General features: G+C 42.3%; 3 protein-coding genes across 8 annotated transcripts in view; 2 read left to right on the plus strand and 1 right to left on the minus strand.

Annotated features, from left to right (window-relative positions):
- NADK2 (NAD kinase 2, mitochondrial) overlaps positions 1-4,602 on the plus strand; it is a 35,097-nt gene extending 30,495 nt beyond the window's left edge. For all 4 annotated transcript variants that reach the window (XM_056325526.1, XM_056325528.1, XM_056325527.1 and 1 more), the window contains exon 12: positions 1,770-4,602. In XM_056325526.1, coding sequence (XP_056181501.1) covers positions 1,770-1,908 — 139 coding nt within the window. In that variant the 3' untranslated portion in view covers positions 1,909-4,602. The remainder of the gene's footprint in view (positions 1-1,769) is intronic.
- Positions 4,603-7,066: 2,464 nt separating this feature from the next.
- Positions 7,067-18,061, minus strand: SKP2 (S-phase kinase associated protein 2). 2 transcript variants are annotated; one of them, XM_056325532.1, is made up of 10 exons: positions 17,894-18,061; positions 17,032-17,282; positions 15,357-15,468; positions 14,931-15,074; positions 14,224-14,358; positions 12,853-12,951; positions 11,221-11,348; positions 9,577-9,628; positions 8,574-8,681; positions 7,067-7,400 (listed from the first exon to the last, which is right to left on the minus strand). In XM_056325532.1, the coding sequence occupies exons 1-10, from the start codon at positions 17,899-17,901 to the stop codon at positions 7,184-7,186; spliced, it is 1,254 nt and encodes a 417-aa protein (XP_056181507.1). In that variant the 5' UTR covers positions 17,902-18,061; the 3' UTR covers positions 7,067-7,183. The 2 variants fall into 2 exon arrangements, with proteins under 2 accessions (XP_056181507.1, XP_056181508.1); XM_056325533.1 differs by lacking the exons at positions 14,931-15,074; positions 15,357-15,468; positions 17,032-17,282; positions 17,894-18,061 and adding an exon at positions 14,595-14,673.
- A 124-nt stretch (positions 18,062-18,185) lies between these two features.
- The window catches only part of LMBRD2 (LMBR1 domain containing 2), a 38,671-nt gene continuing 31,181 nt past the window's right edge, over positions 18,186-25,675 (plus strand). Inside the window, exons 1-2 of one of the 2 annotated variants that reach the window (XM_056325530.1) lie at positions 18,202-18,329; positions 18,627-18,715. The gene's annotated coding sequence lies outside the window, so the exon portion shown is untranslated. Of the gene's footprint in view, positions 18,330-18,626; positions 18,716-25,675 lie in introns of both variants that reach the window. The other variant, XM_056325531.1, reaches the window with a different exon arrangement.

The raw sequence follows: 25,675 nt of genomic DNA on the forward strand, positions 1-25,675 counted from the left end.
AACAGTTGGACTCAATGATCTTAAAGGTCTTTTCCAACCTAAATGATTCTGTGATGATTCTATGATTTTTCTGGGCCTTGCCACAATCAAACACTTGAAACTGTTAGTTATATGTTCAGAATAACTGTTGAGAACAATATAATATCTTGGTATTAATTAAATGTTAATTCACTTTTTATATCAAAACAAGTATCTAAAGGAGCTCTGACTTGAAGGAGACCCAAATTCTGCACCTTTTGAGCCACATCACAACATTTTCTGACCTAGCAATAAATGACTTGTCTGGCTACTGGGACTAAATATTATATTAGATGTCCACTGTGCATGTGTCATGTCTTTAAACATTTACTACTTCTTAGTCATTTGGATCTGGGAGTTCGCAAGGATGAGTAAATCTTAAGAGAGATAGTAAAAGGAGAAGTTAAAATAGGAGCAGGTAACTGTGTTTTCATCCATGGGTTCTACAGGACTAAGTCTTGTTTTATTTAGAGTCCTTGGCATGGGATAGACTATAAAAACTATACTGGAGCTATAAATATCTGCATGCTTGTGAGAGAGATCTGCCCATTTTTCCTTTTTAAAGGAGAATTTGCTCCCTGTCATAGGCTTGATCTTCAGCTCTTGATACTAGACATCTCCCTGTTGCTGTTCTTACTCCTTTTTGACGTAGTAGCTGCCCAGAGTGAAATGAAGGAGTGGAAGATGTGTCCATGTTCTTCTGCAGTGTCCAGCCTTCGCTGTTTAGTGATGCACAGGCCAATTAAGCTTTGACACTGTGGCTATACTTCCAAGTTATTTATATTTGTGAAAGATAGGTCTTCCTGAAAATTTAAGTCACTGGGTAATTGCTGATCACATTTTGGAGGTCAGAACATCGCCTATACCGAGGCCTAAGTCAGAAAGAGTGAAGCACATGTGAGACTGCAGTCTTGCAGCTGCTCTGGCGTAACTATTGGTCCCCATCTAGCAATATGAAAAAAGTTTGAAGAATTCTTTACTTAAGGAGTTCTCACTTTCTACATATGTGAAAGGATGAATTCTAATGGTTGCGTTAGTTTTTCTTTTAGAGGAAAGTGGAGATGGTTAGTATCTTTATTCTGTCTTGCCCAGCTCTAAAAGAGCTGCCTTAAATTGTGTAAGCTTAAATTTAAATTTATTAGCTTAGTATATAGCAGTCACACTCTAACATAGGCAGTAATTTGCTGCAATACCTATTTATGATGTTGCTTGGCAATCATTCTGACCTTCAACTTTGTGTTGAAATTACTTTTCCTTATGTCTCTGAATGATTCATGTAACAAAATAGACTATATTAATATCCAGATTATTTGAATCTTAAGCATTGCTAGCTGAACCTGCATGCTCCACTTAACATGAAGACCATACATTAGAATCATGAATTGAAGACTTTTACATGAAAAAGTAAGTAAGTCACTATGAAATGGGATCATCAGTATCTTGCTTTACAAAATACACCTAAACTGCAGCTTTCAATATCAAGTGTTACAGGCTGTTCTCAGACTCTTGGAGCAATAGTCCTTCAGTACTCTCTGGACTCCTGGCTAAGTCTATACAAAGTACTGATGGCTCGGGGGATTCTAGTGCTTAGTACCATGCTAAATTCTTCTCCAGCCGTGCCTGTGTGTGCTTGTGCATCTGCTGACCCATGCAGAGGAATGTGCAAGAACTAGTCTTTATTGCTCAAGGTAAGTGCTTGTGTGAAATACATCATCTTTTTAAACTATTTTGTGAAAACTTATTTTTTGCAGAGTCTGCGTCCGTTCCCGCTGTTGGGATGCTTGTATGGTTGTAGATGGAGGAACATCTTTTGAGTTCAATGATGGGGCAATAGCTTCAATAATGATTGATACAGAGGATGCACTGTGCACTGTTCTACTGGAGGAATGAAGGATCCTAGTGTCTTCTGCTGAAACAGTTCTGGATCCAGAGAGGGAACTCTTGGGGAGAGCACATTGCAATGCTGCATTATTTTGGAAGTTGTCCTTTATGGATGCAAGAGCATTGGTGGAAGCTTGAGATGCTTTTCATTCCTTTGCTTTGGGGATATTTAAGCAATTTTTGCATCTGGTGTAAAAAAAATACATCTGAAATCTTACCTCTAACTTCAGTGAAAATTGACATTCTAACCTGTAAGGCAAACACGAAAGAACATCTTTTTAAACACAGGCAGATGGGTTCAAGTATTAAGTCCGTAGCATTAAATACTCAGATGTACAGTTTTTTAGTAACAGTCTGGGACTGATGAAACTAAACACCTTCATACATACACTTTTGTAGAAAAGTTGGCTGTCAATCTAGCAATATGATGCAAGGATATATAGATTTTGGTAAATCCTGATGTTGACGTAACAGGAACAAATAAAAAACTTTTGTATGCTTTTAAAAACTTTTACAACTTTGTAGTTTCATACAACTTGTGACAATTTTTTTTTTCCTTTTCCAGTATTTTTTCTACTTTGTAGATTTACATCAAAAGTCAAAGTCTGGTTTAATCACGTCTTGAATGATGTAGCTCTTACCTTTTCTCTTTGGCTAGAGAGGGACTTAAACCAAGGGTTTTCTTGAGCCATTTAATATGAATATACAAACTTATACAAACTACAGGAGACATTGAAGTATGACACGCTCCTTCACTGAGTGGATTAGCTGGCTAGCAGGTATTCAGTCACAGTAGTGTATGTAGGCGGCTATCATCACGAAAGATATTTGGGCCTTACTAAGTTGAATGGTTTGGAATTTTAGGTTCAGAGTTTGTAATTGAGGAAGAATGATATGTACTGGGTGCTAGTAGTTGGAGCACAAGTTAATGGATGTCTTCCCATTTCCTAAGTGTGTAATTTTAACTTGCCCAGAAAGTTTAAATTTCCAATCCTGTGCTGATCGTTACCAATATTTAATTGGCAGCAAATTAATTTTAACTTTACGTGACTCTGATCATGTGTTGGGTAGGCAAGTTGATAACAGAAAAAAAAGCTCTGATTATAGAAGAGGAAATGACTTTCTAGATGTTTTAGAGAAACTGTGAAGTATGATTGCCTTTGAAAGTCTATGCTGATCGTTGCATAGATGAGGGGGCAGAATTTGACAAAATGAAGATTCCTGCAGTAGTAACTTTTCTGCTACATGACTTGAAACAAATGTGTTTTGTCCTGCCTACTACAGATCTATTTCCAAAAGTGAGTTTTCTTAAAACTGCTTTTGAATGAAGAGACTTCTGTAACAGATGTTCTCGGGTCTAATGTGAATGTTCTCCAGCATGGCCAATCAGTGTGTCTATTGCCAATCACAACATGTAAATTGATCTTTATAGGTGGAGAAAGTGGATAAAACATCTTTTCCTTCTGCTACTTAAGTCTCTAAACCAGAATCAGGCCAATCAGTTCTAGAAGAATGTGATACTGATGGAGCTTTCTGAATATGCTATCACTGTTTGTGTACATTTTATCTTCTAAGTGTGCTGCAGACAAGAGTTATTTACACCGTCAGTGTGAGTTGTCATGATTGCAGACCAGAAGGGGAAAATCAAAGTAGATAAAACACTCTTTCAAAACTTAGTAAGTTCAGGAACTATCAGAATAACACTCTTAATGTCTAAAATAATCTGCAAAACTGGTCTAAAGGTGAAGATGCAAAAGACTAATCTTTAGAAAGCTGGCTGCACAGAGACTAGGGTGTTGTAGTCACTCCTAATCCATCTGTAACCAGTTAAGGGTGGTTTATGTGCCTCCGTCTAGTACACTGGTCAATACGCTGTAAAGGTTCAAGAACGCCCACCACCCACCAATGCCATTAACACAAATTTACGACTTCCTAGGACCTCACCAGTGTTAGATCAGAGGTTTAGGTATTGAAAGCATCCTTGAATACCTGCACAGACAAATTAATGGCAGAAACCCTGTCCCCATCATATTTAGAGACATTTGTGTGCAGTAACGTTTTAATGGAGACTATTAGTCTGATCAGGGCGCATACCTAAGGATGCCTCTCATTCCTTATCATGACTGCTGAGACTAAAATGCAATGTTTTCAGGCCCTGCAGACCCAACGTAGAGATTAGTAAAGAGATTTCAGTCAAATTCCTAACTTGCTTAGCAAAATGGAAACCTGACCTGCTCGTGAGTGGCCTCTACTGGTTTTGTTTATATTTAATTGCACTTCTGTTGAAGCATTTACTGGTGAATGCTTGATTTACGTAACTAGGATGATTCAGAGATGTAGAATTAAATAAACAGTAAGCAGCTACCCTTTTTAAAATAATGAATTCTAGAATCCTTTTTAAGGATTCTAGATTTAAGGATTTAAGAATTTAAGGATTAATAAAATACTTTATTACAAAGGATTGCAGGACAGACACCTAGTACGTATTCTGTAACAGGATTGAGTATTGGTTTCACACTGATTTAATCTGCTGCAACTGGCAGTGAACTCTGTACCTCTTCTACTGGCTGAATCAAATCCATGGTCTTTTCATTTAGTGCCAGTCCACACTGTGTTCTACTAAACTAGACCTGTCATTCTTTGCTTTTTTTTCTTTAAAAAAAGTGGTGTTTATATGTTATGTAATAAAAATTAATCAACACATGAAGCTGTCCTGTGCCTTATTTCAACTTTCAAAGGTGTTTAATGCGCTCAACTTACTTACTGTACAGTTCGTTTTACACTGTTTCATGCTTTAGGTAAAATGCAGAGACTTACCTATGTAGCAGTTTTTGGTGTGGACTGCTCAGGGCTACCAAATAACGTTTTTCATTCAAGAAAAGGTCAGTGGTGCATCTTACCCAGAGGACCTCCATTATGTGTCTGATACAACTACCATCGGGGCTGCAGTAGACTACCAACACTGAACATGGTACTTAAACAAATTTGGGACTACTCCTTCTAGCTAAAGCCACACTACTATTCCAATTCTGTACAGGGTTTTAAAGCACTGTCTATTAAATGCTAAATGTACTGGTGGTAACACCCTGTCCTCTAAACCACTGTTTAGATGTTGCTTGGACAGTTTGTGGGGGTTTTGGGTTTTTTTTAGACGCACAACACAAAGTTGGTGGCAAGTCAGGGAAAGTCTCCTCCCATTCATCAGTCGTTCTGTACAATACAACAATTCTTTAGATCTTTATTAAATGCAGAAGTTGTATGGGGTTAAATTGTGCATAGGGAGAAAAACAATTTACAGTAGTGCTGTGCTGCAAATATTTACTTTTTTCTTGGAAGAATTCAAGTCATAAACCTAAGGCTACGAACTGTGGAACAGTGGAATACCCAATATCATCCAGCCTCCGCTCCAGCTTTGATGAGGTATGTCACCCCAACTCCTTTGTAAGGGGCACAGACACATTAATGACTCAAAGTCTTACACTCTGTTCAATTTAATAAAACCAAAACCAACTTAGATTAAAAAGGCAATGCTGTATTTGCTATACCACAGAAAGTCAAATTAAATATCAAGGTCTAGTAACACATAGTTAACAATGTGCTCTGTACTACCAGGTATTTATTCCCGAACTCTTCAGTTTGAGATGGGAAACACTATACCTATGCAACAGCCCCACAGTAGTGTGGTAGGCTAACCTTAAACATCCACGTAACAAGTGACAGGACAAGAAGACATGGTCTCAAGTTGCACCAGGTGAAGATCTGGATTTGGTATAAGGAGAAATTTATCTGAAAGGGTTATCAAGCCCTGGAACAGGCTGCCCAGGGAAGCAGTGAGTCACTGTCCCTGGAGGTGTGTGTGAGGCAGCACTTGGGGACATGACTTAGTGGTGGACCCGGCAGTGCGAGATTAATGGTTGGACTGGATCTTGAAAGTATTTTCCAACCTAAATGATTCTATGAATAAATTCACCACCTGCTTGCTTGCTGCATTCATAGGAATAACAGCAGCATATTAGCACCCTACATGGAATCCAGGGGTTGCCCTAGGACTTCCCAACTAGCACACCTGCTGGAACATTCCAGGCTTACGCACGAGGACCCTGCAGCAGCTACCCTGGCTACCTGCTAGCAATACAAGCGCAACACTGAGGGTTGCTATGGGGCTCAGTCAGACCCAATACGGACAGCAGTGGTTAGTTACAGATACAAGAAGTGCAAAGATACTGCAAACATGCTATTATAAAGCGATGCCTCAATAGCACCAAAGCATCTCCCTTACAACACTGTTACGCAGAAGTCCCAGGTTTTGCTTTTGGTCTGAGATCCAGAACCATTTGAGCCCTCCTCCTGCAACATTTCTGCCGATTTATCAGATGGTGTTGAAAGACCTTGTTCTTGAAAGGAAGCAAACATTACAAAGTTTTATCTGAGATCAAGATCACTGAAACTACATTAAGGTTCCGTAATAGTTAATCGGAAAACCTAGCACCACAACCTGGAATTATTTATAACCAGCTTCTACATTTACAAATGCTTATTCCAAATGGGATCTTCAGACTATTTTTTTTGTAACAAGAATACAAAACCCAGATATTACCTTTGTGGCCTGCTAAAGAAAAACTTCACTGTAGCTCCTTAATACTGCTGCTGAACTTTGTACTGAACAGTATTGAGCTGCCTCTCCACTCCTTTACATGTGGACATCCTTTCCCCTATTCACGGTTTTCAGGTTTGGTGAATTCAGACTCGGTCTTCTGTCCCCCTCACAAACAGTAGGTAGCCTCTCATCTTACTGGATTTGAATAGGTTTAATATCATTAGTCATTCTGAGTTCTGCAAACTCAGACAAAGACAATTCCTTAATAAGTCTCATCAAGGTACCTAGCACTTCTTGTAAGACTTTTCAGGAGCTCTAGAGCTGAAAGAGCTAACCATAAGCATCTTTAGGACACCTTAAAGCAACAAAAGCTGCATCAGAACCTGCAACAGTTGCTAGAGGCTCACACTGTTAATCATTGTCATTAAAGAATCTCCCTTGTAAAAAAACAACAATAAAAAGCCTAAAAGAAATACTACAATTGCTCACAGATAATCAGATTTCTAAAGGCTTTATGTAAAAAAAGAAATACTTAAAAAAATATTTATGAAACTACATTAAGGCATAAACCCAAGTTAGAATGATTTTTAATAGTAACAGTACTATGATTAAAGGTGCTCCAGCACTCTGCTGCTTAAGGAGCTCCAGTACACAGCGTGTCCATTGCACCCAGTGCATTGTACATGATCATATGCCACAAGGATTTCTCAGGATTTTCAATCTGCATTTGACGCCCCAAATCTCATGGTTCTTTTTGCTGCTAACAGTTGGCCTTGCGATACTTGTAAAGGGTGAACAATTGATCTTGATGCCAGGAAGCATTTCCCTGAGGAGCTGTAAAGAGCTATCATTCACTATTCCAAACACCTGAAGAGTCTTTAATGTTGGAATTTCACGAAGTTCTCTAGAAAGAGAAAAATATGGAAATAATCATGAACCTGAAAACATTTTTTTTTGCAGTCTGTACCCAAACTTGGTACAAAGTTCTAGAAGGTAAGCACTTAAGCTAAATTCTCCTTCCTACTTTTTAAAAGCACATACTTAACTGAAACTAGTTCTCTGTACTGACAATTCAGGAAACCTGCTGAGTAAATTGCTTCTTACTGTTCTTTCTCAACACAGTGTAAGCAGACTGGTTCCTGCCCCTTCATTTCCCTGGACTGATTTATTTTGGTCAAGAAGGAATTGCCCCAGATGAAGTTGCAGGATATGGGTCAGGACACAAGCCCCTAGGTACTCTCAGCCTCCGGTCTGTTACAACATACCAGTGAATAGCTAGCCCTGGCTTCTTGAATGCTTCATGTTTGCCCACTCATCACGTGAACTCTCTATCTGTAAGCAAGTGTTAGGCAAAATTGACAAGCAGGCACGCAAGGTATCATCATGACAGCACAAACTGCTACAGAAAAGTTTCTTCAGATCCTCATTTTGGTAGTCCTGTTCCTCTCACCTCTTCCTTGTTGTTGATCATTTCTGTAGATTGACATCTTTCCTGAGAGAATTAAGTTGATATAGTAATAATACAACAGAATGACTGATATACTAATAAAAGGCAGAAAATACCCACAAGCAACTAACTCTAAGCTGTGTTTCAGTGGCAACCAGTAACTGACACAGGTGCACACAAAAGCAAAGGAGTATAAACAGATTAGCTAATCAACTGTCAACTCTGTTAAAGGTTTTCCAAAGGACTATCCCTTCCTTGTTACATAATTGAAAACCTAATATTGACACTGATACTGGTCACTGGCAGCACTGGAATCTCCAGCTGTACCTCACAGTAATGAGTACCAGTAGTATAATGCCATTAAGGGAAGACCAATGGACATACTGATCAGCAAGTTCTGTGAGTACAGACTGAGATCACAGAGAGATTATCTTGGATACCTTTGGTTCCAGTCTGGATTCTCAAAGGTACATGCTCTAGCAGTCAGGTTATTTTATCTCAGCTCCTTATTCCTCATACCAGTAAGTTTTTCAGAACAGTACTTGCATTTCTAAACCTAAAATAAACCTAGCTTAAAATAACATACCCTCTGCATGAACAGCAAACCAAAGCCATTTAGAGATTACTTACATTAAGGAAGCAGGTGATATCTGGTAACATCGGCTAAGACACAGATGTTGTAGAAAGATGAGTTGATGAAAATACCAGAAGCACTCAGGCTTTAACATCACACTGTCACTGTACACGAGAGCATATATAATGGCGGTTTAAGTATAAAACAGCAGTAAATTCGGTGTTTCCAAAATTCAGGCTAAAAAAATTAATGAGTTTCAATTTCTTTTTCTACCACTGAAGTGTTTTTTTGCTGAGTATGGAGGTAACCCCTTTCTAGTGTGTGTGTGTGTTGTGTGGGAGGGTGTCCTGGTTTCAGCTGGAATAGAGTTAATTTTCTTCTTAGCAGTCAGTGCAGTGCTGTGGTTTGGATTTGGTGTGAGAATGATGTTGACAGGACACTGATAGTTTTAGTTCTTGCTTGGTAATTTTTACGTTAAGTGCATGCAGCTGTGTTGTGCTTGGTTGCAACCACAACAGAGAGATTTTGATTTTCACTGAAGGGCAAGTGAAGCAGAAGCTTCTCTGCAGGCAGATATTCTGCAGCAGATCTTGTCTCGTGCCATGAAAAGACAATTACTTTACACATTAAGATTTCAAAATATTTTAATTTGACTAGGTTAAAACCTAAATACACTTTTTTTTTTTCCTCAGTTCTACGGCCAAGTAAAAAATACATATCAGATGAACTAAACCTTCTCTAGGATGCTAGGCTTATAAACTGTATGCATCTGAATGCTTCCTTCTACTCTACCTATCAAGTACTATCACTTGTGAATTAACAAATCCTGTATGTATGCAACATTTATGCCAAAGTAACAAGAAATCTTCAAGTTAGTTACCTGCTTCAGATTAGGTCATGCCAGATAGCAAATCTCTTGTAGGTTTAGCACAGAACATATTTTCTGGTTGTTCAATCCTACACAATCATGCATTATTACTATATAGTTACTGCACTGTAGTAGAAGTGGCAGTCCTCTGAACCAGAGCATTTAAGGACCAGGTGCACAGGTCTCCTTACCTTAGATCTAAATGGGTGAGAGAAGGACACCTTTCCACCAGTGTTTTAACGTCTGAAAAGAGGTCACAAAGAGTCAGTCCATCTTCCAGTAAGAAAAACATGCTTTATACAGCCTACTCACTTCCATACATGTTCATTTCTGTTAAAAAGAAAACTTAAGGCTTAAGAGCATATAGTCTGCCTATCAAGATACTTCAGGATACAGGGACTTCTTTTAATCCTCAGTAAAACGGATCTATTTAGTCCAAAGTAGTGTCCCTAAAAGTCAGTTGCACCAGCATCTTACTAAGTAAGTGATACTGCTGTAGAAATCTACCGAGACACAGCAATGGTGAGATGCCTGAAACTCTTACTAGTCAAAAAACACCAAAAATTTTCCACACATCAAATACCCTTTCAGACCATCAAGTTCTTCAGGCATCTCAATTTCTACCCACAGAAAGTTCTCTTCCCCTTTACAGTTATGGTTTTCCTAATTTAAACTGTAAATTCATGATACTATCTTTTCATTGTCTGTAAACAGCATAGGATCACCTGTGGCTCAGATATCACTGAGGCCACTGTTACTAGCAGGTTGTTAATCAACATACAAGAGGATTTTGGTATTTCAGAATTCACGTATAAAACCTAAAGAAAACAATACCTAAATTATGATGATTAGTGAGCTACTGAAATCTTATGCATTAAAAATTGCATTGAAACAGAGTAAAATTACTCATAGAAAGTGTTCTGCAACAGAAGAGCTCTACACATTGTCTCTAATGGTCACATCAACAGAAGGTTCAAATTCTTGATTTTGATGAGATTGTGTAGCATGTTTGTTTATGGGTTTTGGGCTGAGGTAAAAAGAAGACTGGTGCATTTCCCCACAAAGGAATGCATGCCAAGGTCTGTGTGACGTTTAAACAGAAGAAAAGAGAGGTTACCACTGGTATGTTGCCTATCTCCTTGTCAGCCAATGCCCTGGCATCACATTTGCTCATTGAGAAAATTCACTTCTCTGTACCACCAAAGCCATTTCATCCTTTATCTATATCCTTGCCCATTTTGTTGTGCCCTCTCCCCAAATCGAATTTATCTGCATTTTCTATTACCCTGCAACTTTACCTAACTTTTCCTCCTAGAACTCTTAGCAAGTAAATGGTTAATATTGATTACTGAGATGATTTGCCTTTCAAATTAAATGGTATCTGTATGACAGCATGTCAGGCTGAAACTCAAGTAGTTACTATGACTGATGTCTTTTGGAAGATGCCTTCAGCCCCCACAACAGCAGAAGCCTTAAGAAAGATCCAAAAACTATCTGGAAGGCCAATGCACGGTTTACAGTGGAACATGGGATCCAGCGTATCCAGCTTTCAGGACTTACTTCAGAAGTAAGGGCTGTACCTTTCAACTGAAGATGACATGAGCTTTCACCTCACTATTATTTAAATTCAGAAGGCAAATCATCTCACTTCTCATGGCTGAGCCAGAGACGGAAGTAAGATTCTCTGACAGCAAGAACATCAAGCTATATAGAGCACAGAATCAGTGTTGGTGCATGATTTTTCTATATGCACAGTGGATGCCAACCAGAAAAATATATAAAGCCTGCTGCTTTATCTTATAGTGAGATAAAAGGTTTGCCATGCTGTCATTTACCTTGTATTTGTAGATTCTGTCTGTATCCACTTAAATTTAATTGCATTACTTTCGAAGTGATGTGATTGACTGCTGCTTTGACATGGGTGGCTGTGAAGTCACACCAGGACAAGTTCAGCTCCTCCAGCCTACACACAAATGAACAAAGAGTTGTTTGGGAGAATCACCAAAACAGTGAGTTCTGATATTATCTATTAGAGTTGATACTTTTAATGCAAAAACTTGTAACACACCTGCTACCAACTTCCTGTATTCATGACTACAGAATCTGGTGTGACAATAATTAAGCACTAGAGCCGGTTGCCCAGTGAAGCTATGGAATCTGTGTTTGGAGGTTTTCAAGATCCAACCACACAAAGTTATCATCAACCTTGCCAGCGCAAGACCAAGCTCTGGGCAAGGGGTTAGTGACTTCCCAAGGCCACTTCCATTAGGAAGTGATATGATTCTCTCCCGGGGACTGCCACGGGGAGACACTGTCTTTTCATATTGCTTTTGGGTTTGTGACCTAAATCTGCTACTACTGAACAGATGTTCACATTGAGAGGGAAAAAAGGCTATCCATTACTAGCAGTGGTCAGATGACCAATTAATCCTAATTGGCATAAAATACTTCATAGTTTTATGTAAGCATTGGTGATGCTGTAACCTTAAATCTCTTTACATGCTTGATTACCTACAGCCAATCACCATTCAGGGCTGGAACAAAGTCTTTTGTGTGCAGGTGTTGTAGATTTAACCAGAGGACCGAGACAGTGAACAGCCCAACTAGAGCATTTAGCTGGCAATCTCTGTATAAATTAAAAACAGTTAAATCACCACTAGCATTCTTAGGATCAGTTTTGCCATCTGCTATTTGCTGTGCACTGTACAGACTGCCATTCTCTAAATAGCTCATGATCCAAGGAATCTGACCAAGCAATAGAAAGCATTACCTACCCATGAGAGGCAGAAAAAGATTAAGGCTTTGTCTGTCCACTAATATGCCGTTTGACTAAAAACATGCTTTTCCAGAAGCAAAGATTAAGTAGATTGTCCAGCATCTCACAGGAAGTCAGCAGAAAGATCACGACATAAACTCCAGACTGACTAGGGCTCAGTTCAATGACTTCCTGGTGGCAGATGGTTTAATCATTGGAGCTGTCAATCTGAACACAGTGCTTCATAAAGTAGGTTACTGAAGGATTATTCTGTCTTGGATGGAAAGGCACAGTGTTTTTGCCATTCATGCTGTACTCTGTTTGCAAAGGGAGCCCTGGGACTCCACTTTTCTGTTTCAAAACACACACTCTACTATGTAAGGGTCACATACTGCTTTCATTAAGAAAATCAAATTTACATGATATCAAAGGAACATAAATGGGGTTAACCCAGCAAGACTTGCTTTAAGGATGATTAAAGAAACTCATTTAAAAATACTGAAGTTCATCTTTGCTATTAAAGAAGAAAATAACTTGATGGGAAGAAACTATCTGACTATTCAGCTAATAATCAGCTGTTTGGCATTCAGGAACAGGCTCATAAAAAACATAGAGACAAGTACAATTGGGATGCCTATGGAAAAAAATACAAAGGATCCTTTTTCTCAGGAATAGCAGTAAGCAGCAATAGTAAAAACTATTTTTGTCTTACGTAGAACAGCTGTTCAACATCAGCTTCAAGGCTTCTGCAGAAAACCCCGAGCACCCACAGAGATTTAGTCGCATCAAATCAGGATTCTTAGCAATGTTCCTGTAGGGAAGAAAAAAGAAAAGTCTAATAAAATTTAAATGTTGGAACATTGTTTGCATTGCTAGGATGTGTGATTATTTTTAAGAGTTAAGATCCCAGGCACAGAATTATTGGTTAAACATGCAGCACCGTATTTTTAGTAAACTGACCAACCTAAGAGTCACTAAGGCTCTCAACCCTGCACTTGCTGTATCACCGTGAAGTGTCAAAGGGAATATTTGCTTATTTACCTGACATTCCTGATAAGTCTGCATATTTATAAACTGCTAAGTTTAAAAGGAAACAATGTATTTTCACCTTGTCTTTGTCGTATACCATTAAATACACACCATGGCTTTATTAAAGATCACTATACCTCTAAAAGACAAAGCAATCACCACATTCTGAAGTCACCTCTGCAAGATGGAGGTTATTCCTGAAAAACACACATGTCCAAATAGCATCCCCCTGAATGCATTTGTTTGCCAGACTAAAACAGGCTTGCAGTTAGCGAAACTTACATTTGTATCTACATTCGTACACAAGGCAGTAACATTTCATCACTGGTGCCTAGTTAGTACCCCATTTTCAGACACTTTAGTCTGGTATCAAAAGCCAGACTAATGGGTTTGTTTGTGCTTTGTTCCCCTGCCCTGGAGTAAGGAAGGCATCAGAAAGCTCCAAAGTAGAAAGCAGGACACCCAGAGTCTCTGCCACCTGACCTATGGTCCCTGGCACTTCCACAATCACCTGTGATTGAACAGGACATTGACTGCACACCTGTTAAGTGTCTTCCCAGTTTAATCGACCAACAGTTATCTGCTTGACAGAATCTGTGATTTTCCAGACAAAGTGGAGTTTAAGAAAGAAGTGAGAAATAGTGCAGAAGCACAACAACCTTCTGGCAGAAGAGTTACTTATACCCCTTAAAACAGAAAAAAACCTTTATGCCAAACACAGAAGTTCTCTTAGGAGCACAGAAATAGGAAAAAAGGAGCTCTGCTATGCAGCTTGGCTGCAGGAGCCAATCTCCCCCTACTCTGAGGAATGACAAAAAGCCACCAAGAAACACTCTTCCAGAGGAGTGTTTCCTCCTCGCCTCATCTGTTGGAGGACAAGAGAGGAAAGAGGCAGCTCATTTAGCCTGCCAGGTAGGTCTGTTAGGTGCTCGAACTGGCCGTTTCAAAAGACTCCCACAATGAAAAACCCTTAACTGCATTCTTTTGCTAGCCTGCACAAAATGATAGCACCAAATAGAAGGTATTTACTGAATATTCCAAACATGTCACTCACTTGATGATGTTGTCAGAAAGTACTAGTCCCTCCAAGCTGAGGTTCTGCAGCCTTTCACATAGACAAAGAATACTCTGGAGATCTGCCACAGACACCGTGCAGTTTGACAAATCCATATGTTGAATTCTGAGAGATCTACAAAAGGAGAAAGGCAGGTTACTAAAACTGCAATAAAGCCTGTTCTACAAATTCCCCATACCATAAGTATACCCCATACACTAAAACAGTGCAAAGCTTGCAGATCATAATTATACCGTTGTATTCCGCTGTACACTGGACATACAACTAAGCTCACCCCACCTACTGCTAAGGTACCAACTAAAACTGCACAACTCTTATCTTCAACGCATTTAGAGGATTCATCATAATACCTGAAAGTCTACTGTGCTGGAGTTAAATCACTTTGATCTTCCCATATAAAAATGCTGGAGATGCTGACAATTCTTCATGCTACAAGATATAAATTGCAAGTGGATGATGGTGCTTGATACTTTCAAAAAATCACATTAGCTTGGTTTTAAGTAACTGACAGGTGAATACAGATCCTCTAATTTCAACATATGCCTAACCACTGATCAGCTCTTCTACACTCCAGAGACAGCACAAATGCTACTGCTGGCGGAGATCTTAAACCCAAAAATACACAGAGAAACTAGGAATATTTGATATGTGGTTTCAGGATCCACAACATGCAGAAAAAGTCTTACTTGCTTGTTTTAAACAATGGATTCCCAATATAGGATCTTGGGCAGCGGAATGCAGTAACACCTGCAGGCAGCAACTGTCCAATCACTCCTGGCAGCAGATTTCTACCAGTCAGATCAAGAGTATGCCAGAGAGATTCATCAAACCTAAGGCACAGAATTTTACTTGTTAGTGATTTAGAAAGGGTCAGAACTATGAGTACAACCACAGAAAGTTTTCAGTGTCACAAAAGACTGACAGGAGGGAAAGCCATTTTATAGAATTTACTAACGTTAAAATATGTGAGCCATCTTTTGATTATACATACGTATAACCCCCTTCCACATAAACCGAATTATGTGTGAATAAACAAGGTAAGAACCAGATCATTTAACAGTCTATGGAAGCAAATGTTTTCTTAGCACTAAGCGATGATAAGTAATACTTACGAAAGACGATGCCATCTCTTGCAAATCACGGAAACTTTTAGCAAGTCATTTAGAGGCAAACATGCAAAGATTGCCAAAAGCAATTCATCTGGAAGTACATCCCAAGAAACACCTTTAGTGAAAGAGAAACGTGTTTCAGTTAAAGCTGGTTCATTTTTCCTGTTGATCAGATGCCTTGTTTGGCTTGGTTTTAAAAGTACCTCTACAGTCTCCCTCTAGACTATACAGACATCAGCCCACTACTTATTCCCCTTTCAGCTCTTCATTGTAGGAAGACAGTACCATCTTTGCCTAGGTATGACTGGCAAAGGCAAAGCTTTTGATAACAACAATTTAGCGTACATAATAAAGTTATACAAAACCAATTTCACTGAAAAGATGACAATAATCTTTATTCACATACTCACTTTTGAAACTGGCATTTGCATTCTAAGGCTTGTAGGGTCCTCACTTTCTTTTTCTTCCCCTGCTGAAATGCTCATCCTTCCTGTGCATGTCAGCTCCCAGAAGAGAGCCCAAGGTGAGCTATGCTTTTGCACGGTATACAGAGAAAACCAGGTACTGCAAACTGCTCGTTAAAACACACATGCTAACTACCACCGCCCCCAGCGTTATCTGAAAGGATGTGGTGCATCTCAACTTCTCAGGGAGTTAACAGTATCAGTAGATACAAGGCTCCAGAAGGTGTTGCCATGTACACGGGAGATTTCTGGGTGGTGGAGCTCAAGAACAGCTGCCAGTGATCCAGCACTGTCTCATTTAAAAGCAGGGATGTCTGAGGGTATTCCCACTTTTCATATGACAGCCTAGTGTCTGGAGCAAGCTATTTCTTTATTGTGCATTCTGTAGTCACTGCAAACTGAAAATACATTTTGATACCAGAGGAAGGAATACAGCATTCTATAACCCCTTCTTCAAGTGCCCCAGGTCTTCAGGCTACAGCCCTGCTCTTTCCCTCCCAGTCTTTTTCCAGCCCAGGAACCTTACACCCTTTACTGCACCTTCCCTGTAGCTCTCTGGCAGAGTTCCTTGCCTTGCTCACCACTCAGCCCCAGCAGAAGACAAGATGCTGGGCCCCTGGCATACCTCAGCCTGCACTGCAACAGATGCGGAATGGATCCCTTTGGTCTCAAGGACCAAGTATCTTACTGCTTAGATGCTTAAGTATCAAGCCTCGCTGGGTTTCAAAGTTGTACTGGGGACAGCAGCACAAACAGTCCATATTCATCTGGCAGCCACTGCTGTGCCCTGAAGAGCTTGGCCCTGCTTGGTATGTGGCAAAACATCTCCTGGAATAGGTCCCTTGGGCAGAGCAACAGATGCAACTTCAGGCCCTGCTGGGCACAGGTGGCACCCAAGTCCCAGGCAGCAAGAGCTGACAGACACAGAGGTATGCCGCACAAACCCCTAGCACACAGATGGGGGCTGGTGGGGCTAGGCGGGAGCCAGCCATGGCTTACATGAGTCTCAGTTCTGGAGCCTGACGTACTGCCTCTAGTTAAAGGCTTACATAAAGGAGTATTTATCTGCCCAAGCCTGAATGCCACTAGATCTAAAAGTGATACTCTGCTGGGAAAGAGCACAAGCCCGCAAAAAATGAAGTACTAATGACTTGTGATACCCACTCTCCATCTCTGCTGAAGGGTGAACAAAACCTGGACCGGGGTGACAGTACCTGACTCTGCCTCTTGGAGCAGCCGAAGCCGACGCACAATGATGAAGTCCTTCACCTTCTGCCGTTTCGGAGGAGGGCAGGACGAAGACACCAGCAAGTCCTGTGGTGTGTTTTCATTGCCCAGCTTGTCTTTCTTAAGGACGGACACTCCCAGGCCCGAGAGGGACTTCAAGGTCTTGCCGGAGTCGCAGTCCCAGGTGAAGCTGCTGGAAACATTGCTGGTGAAGGATGGTATCTCCTGGAGGTGTTTTCTGCAGAGACAGCAAAACCCACAGGGCTCTGAAAGTACCGCCAGACTGACACCAAACAGGACGGGGCTCCTCGCACAGAACCCTCTGACAGTCGCGCATAACCCACGTCCCCCGGCAGGGCGATGAGCAGCGCTGCGCCCGCAGCGGCTGGAAGCGCAAGCAGAGGCCACCGCGGAGGCACGTGCTCGCTGCAACAGCCCGCCGGGGACCAAGCGCGCCCCGCTGCCGGGCGGCGTGAGGGGGCGAGCGGGGGGACCGGCGAGAGAAGCCGGCGAAGAGGTGGGGGCGCGGCCCGACCGCCCCCGCCCCCGCCCGGGCTTCTCCTCCCGGGAGGGGCGGCGCGCGGGATGCGCGGGCAGCGGGCGCTCTGCCGCCGCGCGGGAGGCGGGGGCGGGGTCCCAGCGCCGGGCGGGAGCGGCGCCGCGCGGGCTGTGCCCCGCCAGCAGCCTGCGGCACGCGCCTCCGGGGCCCCAGCGCCCCCCGTCCCGTCCCTTCCCGCGCCGGACACCCGTGGGGTTCCCGCGCGCCGGGCGGCAGGGCTCACGCGCAGCCCGGGCATGGCGCGGCTCTCCCCCACCCCGCCGGCGGGCGGCGGGCGCCCCCCCCCGTACCTGTGCATGGCGGCAGCCCCGCGCTGCGCCCGGCGCCCGGCCGTGCCACCCTCCTCCGCACCGCGCCGTCGACCCGCGCGCCACGGTCCCCCGGCCGGGCGGAAGCCGGCGGTGCCCGCCGCAAAGCCGGGCGGAAGCCGTAGTTCGCCGCCGCGCACACCTTTGCCCGCCGCCTCAGCGCGGAGGGGCCGTACCCATCGTACCTTGCGCTCGCCTCCGGGGCGGGGCCGTGACGACAAAGCGCCACCGGGGGGGCGGGCGGCTGGTGAGGGGCAAATGTCAGCGGCCCCGCTCGGTCTGACGCGGAAGGAAGCGGCCGCGGCTGTCGGCGGGGCTATCTGAGCCCTCGAGCAGAGGCCGGCGGCGGCCGGGATGGAGGCCGGCGGCGCGCCGTGAGGGACTGGCTCTGCCTGCTGAGCAGAGGGCTCTGGTTGTGGTGAGGGAGCGGCGCGGCCCAGGGTGGCAGCGGGCGGGGGGGGGCCGAGGCCGGATCGCCGGGGCCGCGGGAGTGCCGCAGCGCCGAGTCACGGCGGGGTGTGTGTGTGTGTGTGGGTGGCGCTGCCGGGGCGGTGGGTGACCCGCGTCGGGAGTAGGGGGGCCCTGGGCATGTCCCGGGCGCCCTTCGGGTGGGAAGCGGGTGCAGCGACCGTCGGGGTATCGGGGGGCGAGGGGGACATGCGGTGTCGACGCGTCCTTTTTCCGCTCCGGGGCCCTCATTTTTCCCTTCTTTCAGGGACCCCAGGCACGTAGGTTACAGGGACGCGTGTTGGTGTCTGCTCGGTGCCTGCAGACTTGGATTCTGTGCACCTTACAGGCCAGCCGGTATGCAGCTACCACCTTTATGGGCGTTAATGTGCGGCGGTTTGGAAGACCAGAATTCTGCTGACAGTGACGTTTTGCCGTGAAAGGTTTTTCCCGTGTTTCAGAAACACTTTCGCTGTGAAGGCCTAAAATTTGATTGTATATTCTGGTCCTGTCCCTGACCGTGCTCGTTTAGACTCCACAAGCCTCACACCGTGTATGTGAGGCTATCTTTTGGTAGTGCAGCTCTTCACGTTTTTTTTCCAAACTGCTTGTTTTGAAATCGGTGAGGCTGGAAAACTAGCGCTGAACACACCTATTACTTTGCTCTTAGTCAGATGCTTGCTTGTAAATGCTGTCCTTTGTTTACTGCATAACGATGGAGAGATGTGCCTATAAAACTGAAGTTAGTAATGGAACGCATGGCGAATTGCACACAGCTATTTAGTCAGGTGTAGACAATGATGTGACTCAAATTAGCATTCATATAATCTTAAAAAAGAATTTCTGATAACTGTTTCCAGTTTTAACTAAACTCATGGAACAGTTGTTTAAAGGTTTTTGAAGGAGATAATCTAATGAAAGAGAAGTGTTTTTTTAGTTTGAAGAAGTGATTATATTTAACCTGTTCTGCAGCCACTTTTTTCTTTGTCAGTCTTTGCTTTCCTTTATTAATGTGTGGGAAATAGAAAGAAGACTTTGCTGAAAGGGATAAAATCGATTTATTTTTTTTAAAAGCTCTGAATTAACAAATAGTCTTATGTTTGCCTTATTGCAGTGTTAGGGTTGTGATCATGTGAATGACTGCCTTACTGCCACCTGTTTTATGTGATTGCATTAGTCTGGCAGCCCAGGAAGCAATTTCTGTTCTTTTTTTAGGTTCTTTTTGCAACTCTACAGCTTTTGTATCTGATTCTATTTTAGTTCCTCCAAGCAGGTAGGTTTTTTGATGTGTTATTTCCAGACTACTCCTGTAAACCCTATGAAAGCATCAGCTTCTGTGGTACTTAATATCCTGTATTAGAGGACAAGGCAGCATGATGTAAAGCAGATAAACTTCAGTGGCTTTGTATTGATGGTCTCTGCTTGCTTTTGAATGCAAAAATATCTGTGTTCCTTAGTCTTTAATTTCGTGCTTCTGTGGAGAACCTAGTTTCCCACCAAATCAGAGGATATTGCTGTTTTGAACGGATTTGGCACAGCATTTTTATTTTTTTTCTTGTCATTAGCAGATACAAACCTTGATTCCCTAAATATTGATATATGATCAATTAAATATTCAGTCAATTTAAAATCTTTTCTTTGTTGCAAGATAGTTGAGATTACAGGTACTAATAAAGTATTAATCAGTACATAGGCTAGTGTTTCTTAGAAGAACAAAGCAATGCAAATCATATTGTTTTGATTAATCTCAGAGGTTTGATTTGATTAATCTCCCAAATAGTGCAATCAAGTGACTTCTCTGGTTGGTTTTCTCAGGCAGTTCATGGCTATTTTCCTTCTTTAGATAGTTTGCTCCCTGTGCTGAGATTAAGCAGCTTTTCATCTGTCAGTTGTCTGCTTATAAATACTGTTTCCCTGAGCTGCAAAGGTCAATGTTTAATAAGGATGTAAAAAACTCCTCCACCCCCACCCCTTCAAAACCTGAAACCAAACAAAAAAGAAATACCAGCAACACGCTAAGCAGACTTGGATATGAAAATGGCTGAAGGGATTATTTTTGTTGTTGCTTGACCTCTTGTTCTCTGAGATTTCTAAAATGTGAAGTTAGCCCATTTGGTTGTTTAAAGATGGAAGTGTCAAGGGCTCTTAGTGTGGGGCAGTTCTGTCTGTCAGTCCAAAAGGTTTGCTTATGTCTGAAGTCTTACTTTAGGATTCTTAGCAGCATAGCTTTGCAGAGCAGGGCAGGCTTCAGAAACCTATTACAGGTGTTGTGGCATACTATTTTTGTTTTTGCCAAGTGAAATATGCTGGAAGAAGCTCAGTAGGAGCTCACACATTATTCCCTGACAGAAAGGCAAAAGGGCAACACTGAACTGTCTGTTGGTATTTGGCTGGAGATGGCAGCTTTCAGTTTATACTTGCCACCGAGTCGTGAATTCAGCTTGAGGGAGATGCTGTCACACAGATGTTTCTTTCGGTATGCTGTGGCTCTCACTCAGTTTTGTCCATTGCTATCTTTGATACCTCTTTCATAGTTTTGTAACTTTCTTGGTGACAGGTTTTTTCAGAGGTAATTATGGCATTTAAAATACAAGGTAAGGCAAGGAAATCTCTAGCTGGTTGGTTCTTCAAGTGTTTTAACTGAAATATCCCACATTTCTAGAAATGTAACTTTTCCAAATCTGTTCAATGATCTTTACCTGTGACAACTTCAGGAACAACAAAAAAAGACTGCAGTATTCTAGAAATGGTTGAAGTACCAAAGATGTGAAAGCCAGAAGCCTGGTGGCTGTACTTATTGGTTGGAAGAAGGGTTTGCCGGAGTCAAGAAGACGCTCGATATGAGATATGCATCTTGCTCAACTTTATTAGTTTCTAACACTACTTATATAGAACCGATACACATGCATATTCGTAAAGCAGAAATAAAATTGGTTAGTAGTCTCGAAACATGCGCGGTTCTCACACCCCTAATTATCATGACTAAAATAAGCATTCTATCCATGTAGCTAATTGAGTTGCTGTGCTTCAGCCTTGTAGTTTGTTACTCCCTATTTTCCCATACGGGTCCCCATCTTTCTTGGCCCTGCACCTGCTTTCCCAGCAGCTGTAGCTTGTTACAGCCACGGCCTGTTGGCACAACATAATTACTTGGTCTCAGGATTCGAGAATAGCTCAAGGCTACCTTCTTGTTAACTTCTGCACAGCAACTTCAGTACAATTCTGATTTCAGGCCTATTCTAATACCAGGCCTGGATTGTGCAGATCTTCAGAGATTCTAAGGCCACGCTTCTGCAGCCATTCTTCTACATTTATTACTAATTTTTGAAGGACAGGGAGAACTACAGATTGGCAGACTAGTCTGCTTCCTTTTGGTTTCCTGAAAAAAATCTGGAACGAAAGCTGTTTGTAAGCATCTAGAATATAATAGCTGAGTAAAAGACAGCATCAATTTGTCAAGGACAAATTTTTGAAGTAATTAACTAATTTCAGTGGTAGGTCTACTGTATACGAGAGGATCAGTTGATGTCTTATATTTGGTCTTTAATAGGACTTCTGATTCTGTTTCTCAGTATGCTTTTCCTTGGGAAGAACAGTTGGGAATAGCTACTGTTGTGATTAAGGAGGCCAGTTCCTTGTCAACTACTTTTCATGATTTTCACAAAGAGTTTCCATCATGAAATAATGTGATTATTAAAACTTAGAGGCGTAAAGCTAAAAGGGATTGTAGACCGTTTTGTGTGTGGTAGTGGAAATCAAAATGCCGTGAAGATTCAGAAGCCTCTGGGAGAGGAAAGGGTACAAATGCGTAGAGTTTTGTGCCTGCGCTTAAGCAGGAACACCCAGCACCCAACAAACATGGGATCGAGAACAGTGTTGCGTTTCTTAGAGGGAAATAATTTGAAAAGCCTAATAAGCTGACTACATGAAGGGGAATCACACAGGTTATACTTCTTTTTATCCATATCAGTAAGCCATGTGAAGCAACGTTCACCCTCAGTACAGGCCTTCTCAGGCATTGGCTGGGATACTGCGTAGGTTCCAGCACACTGTAGAAGGAATTGGGTAAGCTGGGGAGACAGTCATGGGCAGCAATGAGAAATCTGCAGAAAGTGTCATATTAGACTGACTGGAAAGAAATGAAGCACCAATTACATTAGTCTGCAAAATGAAAAATCTGCTGGTAAAATGTTTCCCTGCAGAGCTTCAAAAGACTAAAACTGGTACAGTCTGATCTGGGATTTCTGATTAAAGGGGTACTGGACTCCATGTTACTGTGACCAAGGCCTTTTCCTCACAAATACACTTCTTTTTTTAAAAAAAACTTTTCTTTAAGGAGATGTTACTGGACTGTCTTTGTTGTTAAATTTGGTGCTATATAAAAGCTCCAAGAAAATGTCTTTTTTTTCATTCCCTGCTGCTGCATTTAGTAACTTGAGTATTTCTGCAACAGACAGGATAGTTAATTCATTTGTAATGTAGATAGTCATGAGTGTGCTTAGTGTTCAGCCTGGCAAGGTAATTTAATACTGTTGATAGTGGGGAGTCTCCAAGGGAATTAGGTGTGAACTGAGCCATTTATGGTGCTTGCCAAGAGTTATTAGCAGGGTTTGGACTCTAGAGGAGTTTGTGTCAGAATTTTGGAATTAATTTCCTACGTTGGGGGTAACCAAACACTTCCATTCAAAAAATTAAAAACTGTCTGATTTTGTCTATATCTGCAACAAAGCACAAAAATCCTAAGCCTACACAAGAGCATGTCCTTCCTTTTCACTGGTTAAGTTGCACTTCCAGTGCCACTGTTTCATCTTTGATCCTGTTTGTATTAGTCTGTAGCTGCCTTGCTCTCCAGAAACAAGAGCGTGCCAACAGACACTCTTCCTTTCAGAGTGAGGAATTCTGTTACTTTTTGTCATTGGTTCATAGGAGCATCTTCTAAGCAGCTGAAGGTTGTGCAGTACAAGGGGACTCTTGTGAAGTAGTTCACTGATCTCAGGAGAACATTCTTTATGGGTTGTGAATCTCAAGTTCACTGATCTCAGGAGAGAACATTCTTGACGGGTTCTGGAATTTCAGGCAGCTGATGCTAGGGAGCCATGTGCTAATAGCAAGAAGCCTGTCTAAATGAAGTGAAGAAACAGAACAATAGGTAAGGAGCTCACCTTTCTTTGAGCTAACCACCAGGTTCATAGGCAAACGCTGGCCAGCCCCACAGGAAGGCAGGGCTTTACAGCCTGCAGTAATGTATTTTAAGGTTTGATTCTGGGAGCGCGGGTCCCTGCCCTGTTAAGCAGGACTTAGCTCACGGGAAGAGCTCCTCTCAGGCACTGCATTTCTCACCCGGTGGCCTTTTTTCCCATTTAAGCTACCTCTGCGGAGAGCTAGTTTTTAAGACCTTCTGTCTAGAAGTTTTGAACTGTAATTTTGAAGATGCGTGCACGTTATTTCAAAACAACTCTTACCTGTTATCAGTTGCAGTCTGGTGAAAATTAGGCCTTTCATTTTGTATTTCAACATTAAAATAAAAACCATGGTCAGAACCGTGCTCCTGTAGCAGACACTACAGAGCACGAGGCACCTTGGGCCCTAGTGACCCGCAACAGCAGGATTCCACCGCAGCCTCCACCCTCCTGCATCACATCCAGGAACAGACCAGAAGCTTTAGCAGCTGCAGACACGCACAAGCAAGGTCCGCACGGACGAACTGCACTGGATGAGAAGCTTTGGTGCCAAGGGTATTCTTTCTTCTGTTTTAGCAGTAAGAGGAAAAAGTGCAGCCGAAAATGGACCTGTAATGCAAATCAACTTCTGGCTTCAGGGCTGGTGCTGTCGTGAGGGTTTGGGCTTCTGTGACAATGGGACATTCCTTGACTATAGCCTGTTAGAGAGGAACGGGATCCACCTGTGTAGAAGAAGCAAGGGAATCTGTGGCAGTAGGCTGGCCAGCTTGGTGGGGCTGGCTTTAACCTGAAGGACTGGTGGGCATGGGTCCAAAGTGGCAGTGCTCACGCCGTCACACCCAGCTGGGGAATAAGCCAGGCCAACCAGAGCAGCAATGTATGTTCCTTAGCAGCCTCCCAAGAGCAGAACCAGGCGGCCAACGGCTTCAACTGCCAGTCTCTTTTCAGTAGTGCCCAGTGACACAGGACATGGGCAACGGGCACAAATGGCAACACAGGAGGTTCCGTCTGAATCTGCGGAGAATATTCTCTACTTGGAGGGTGACAAGAGCCCTGGAACAGGCTGCCCAGAGAGGCTGTCGAGTCTCCCTCTCCGGAGTCATTCAAAACATGCCTGCGTGTGATTCTGTGCAACCTACTGTAGGTGAGGCCGCTGTAGCAGTTTGCTTTGATAAGGCAAAGCAGCTTGTGTCTTGGAAAATGAGTTTAGCTGTAGGTCTCAATTCCCTTTCTATTTTATCATATTCAGTACTTTTTTATAATCTTTTTGGAACTTTGCTCATCGTAGTAACTAAGTGCAGCATCTTGCACAAAAGCTTTACACCTTCTGTTCTGAGAGCAGCTTTTTAGGTGTGACTGTAGTAAAAAATTGTGTAGGTGTTAGTAATGGAGAATACAATGTATAATTTTTTTGTTTACGTAGTATAAGGTGTGGCTATAATGGGCACCCAAAGCTACATATGTCAGATAGCACTGACTTAATGACCTTGGTATATAGTATTTATTTTTCAGTAATTTTTTGAGGTGGAGTTTGCTCCTGTACAATAAATACAGAAGACTGTTTTCTGAGGAAAAGAGAGTGGTAGAGTAGAATGTCAAGGACATGCTTAGAATAAGTGGTTAGGGAGTAGATTAAATATCTCTGATTCATGATTTACAAATGATCTAGCCAAAATGTAGTACAAACAGAACGTAAGGGGGGGGGGGGGTGCTTTGACATAACAGAAATGCTAATAATTTGATTAAAATGTTAGATGAAAGGGAGAAGATATAAAGTGAGTGTGCATCTGAGAAAAAATCAGGAAGGTAGCTCAATCTGTTTTTTTTAATATGGGATACTCTGTGTATAACAGCTGATATGGAGTAAGCAGACTGCTCTACTATTTGGGAATTAAATGTGAAAGTAGCAAAGTGGGGAGAAAGAAAAACTTCAGGAAAAAATCGGAGAATGATTGTTCTGTGTGTTCTCAAGGAAGTACTGCCATCACAAACTTTGGAATTTTTTAGCGGAAATATGACAGTTTTCACTGCTCTAGTTCCTTCATCCATAACAGATCTGCTTAAACAGTATACTGAGAAATTCATAAAAGTAGTAGTTCAACAAATTCTGAAGGGATTTAAACGTAAATTGAGGAAA

The sequence above is a fragment of the Falco biarmicus genome, chromosome Z, assembly GCF_023638135.1.
Source record: "Falco biarmicus isolate bFalBia1 chromosome Z, bFalBia1.pri, whole genome shotgun sequence".
Taxonomy (NCBI): Eukaryota; Metazoa; Chordata; class Aves; order Falconiformes; family Falconidae; genus Falco; species Falco biarmicus.

Excerpts from the sequence above, each read along its gene's own strand:
- SKP2 (XM_056325532.1), bottom strand. Across the intron at positions 12,952-14,223 it reads CTTTCTGACAACATCATCAA|GAACATTGCTAAGAATCCTG; the intron begins GTGAGTGACATG and ends TCTTCCCTACAG. Across the intron at positions 11,349-12,852 it reads ATGTTGAACAGCTGTTCTAC|GCTGGAGGAGCTGAACTTGT; the intron begins GTAAGACAAAAA and ends ATTTGTGTGTAG.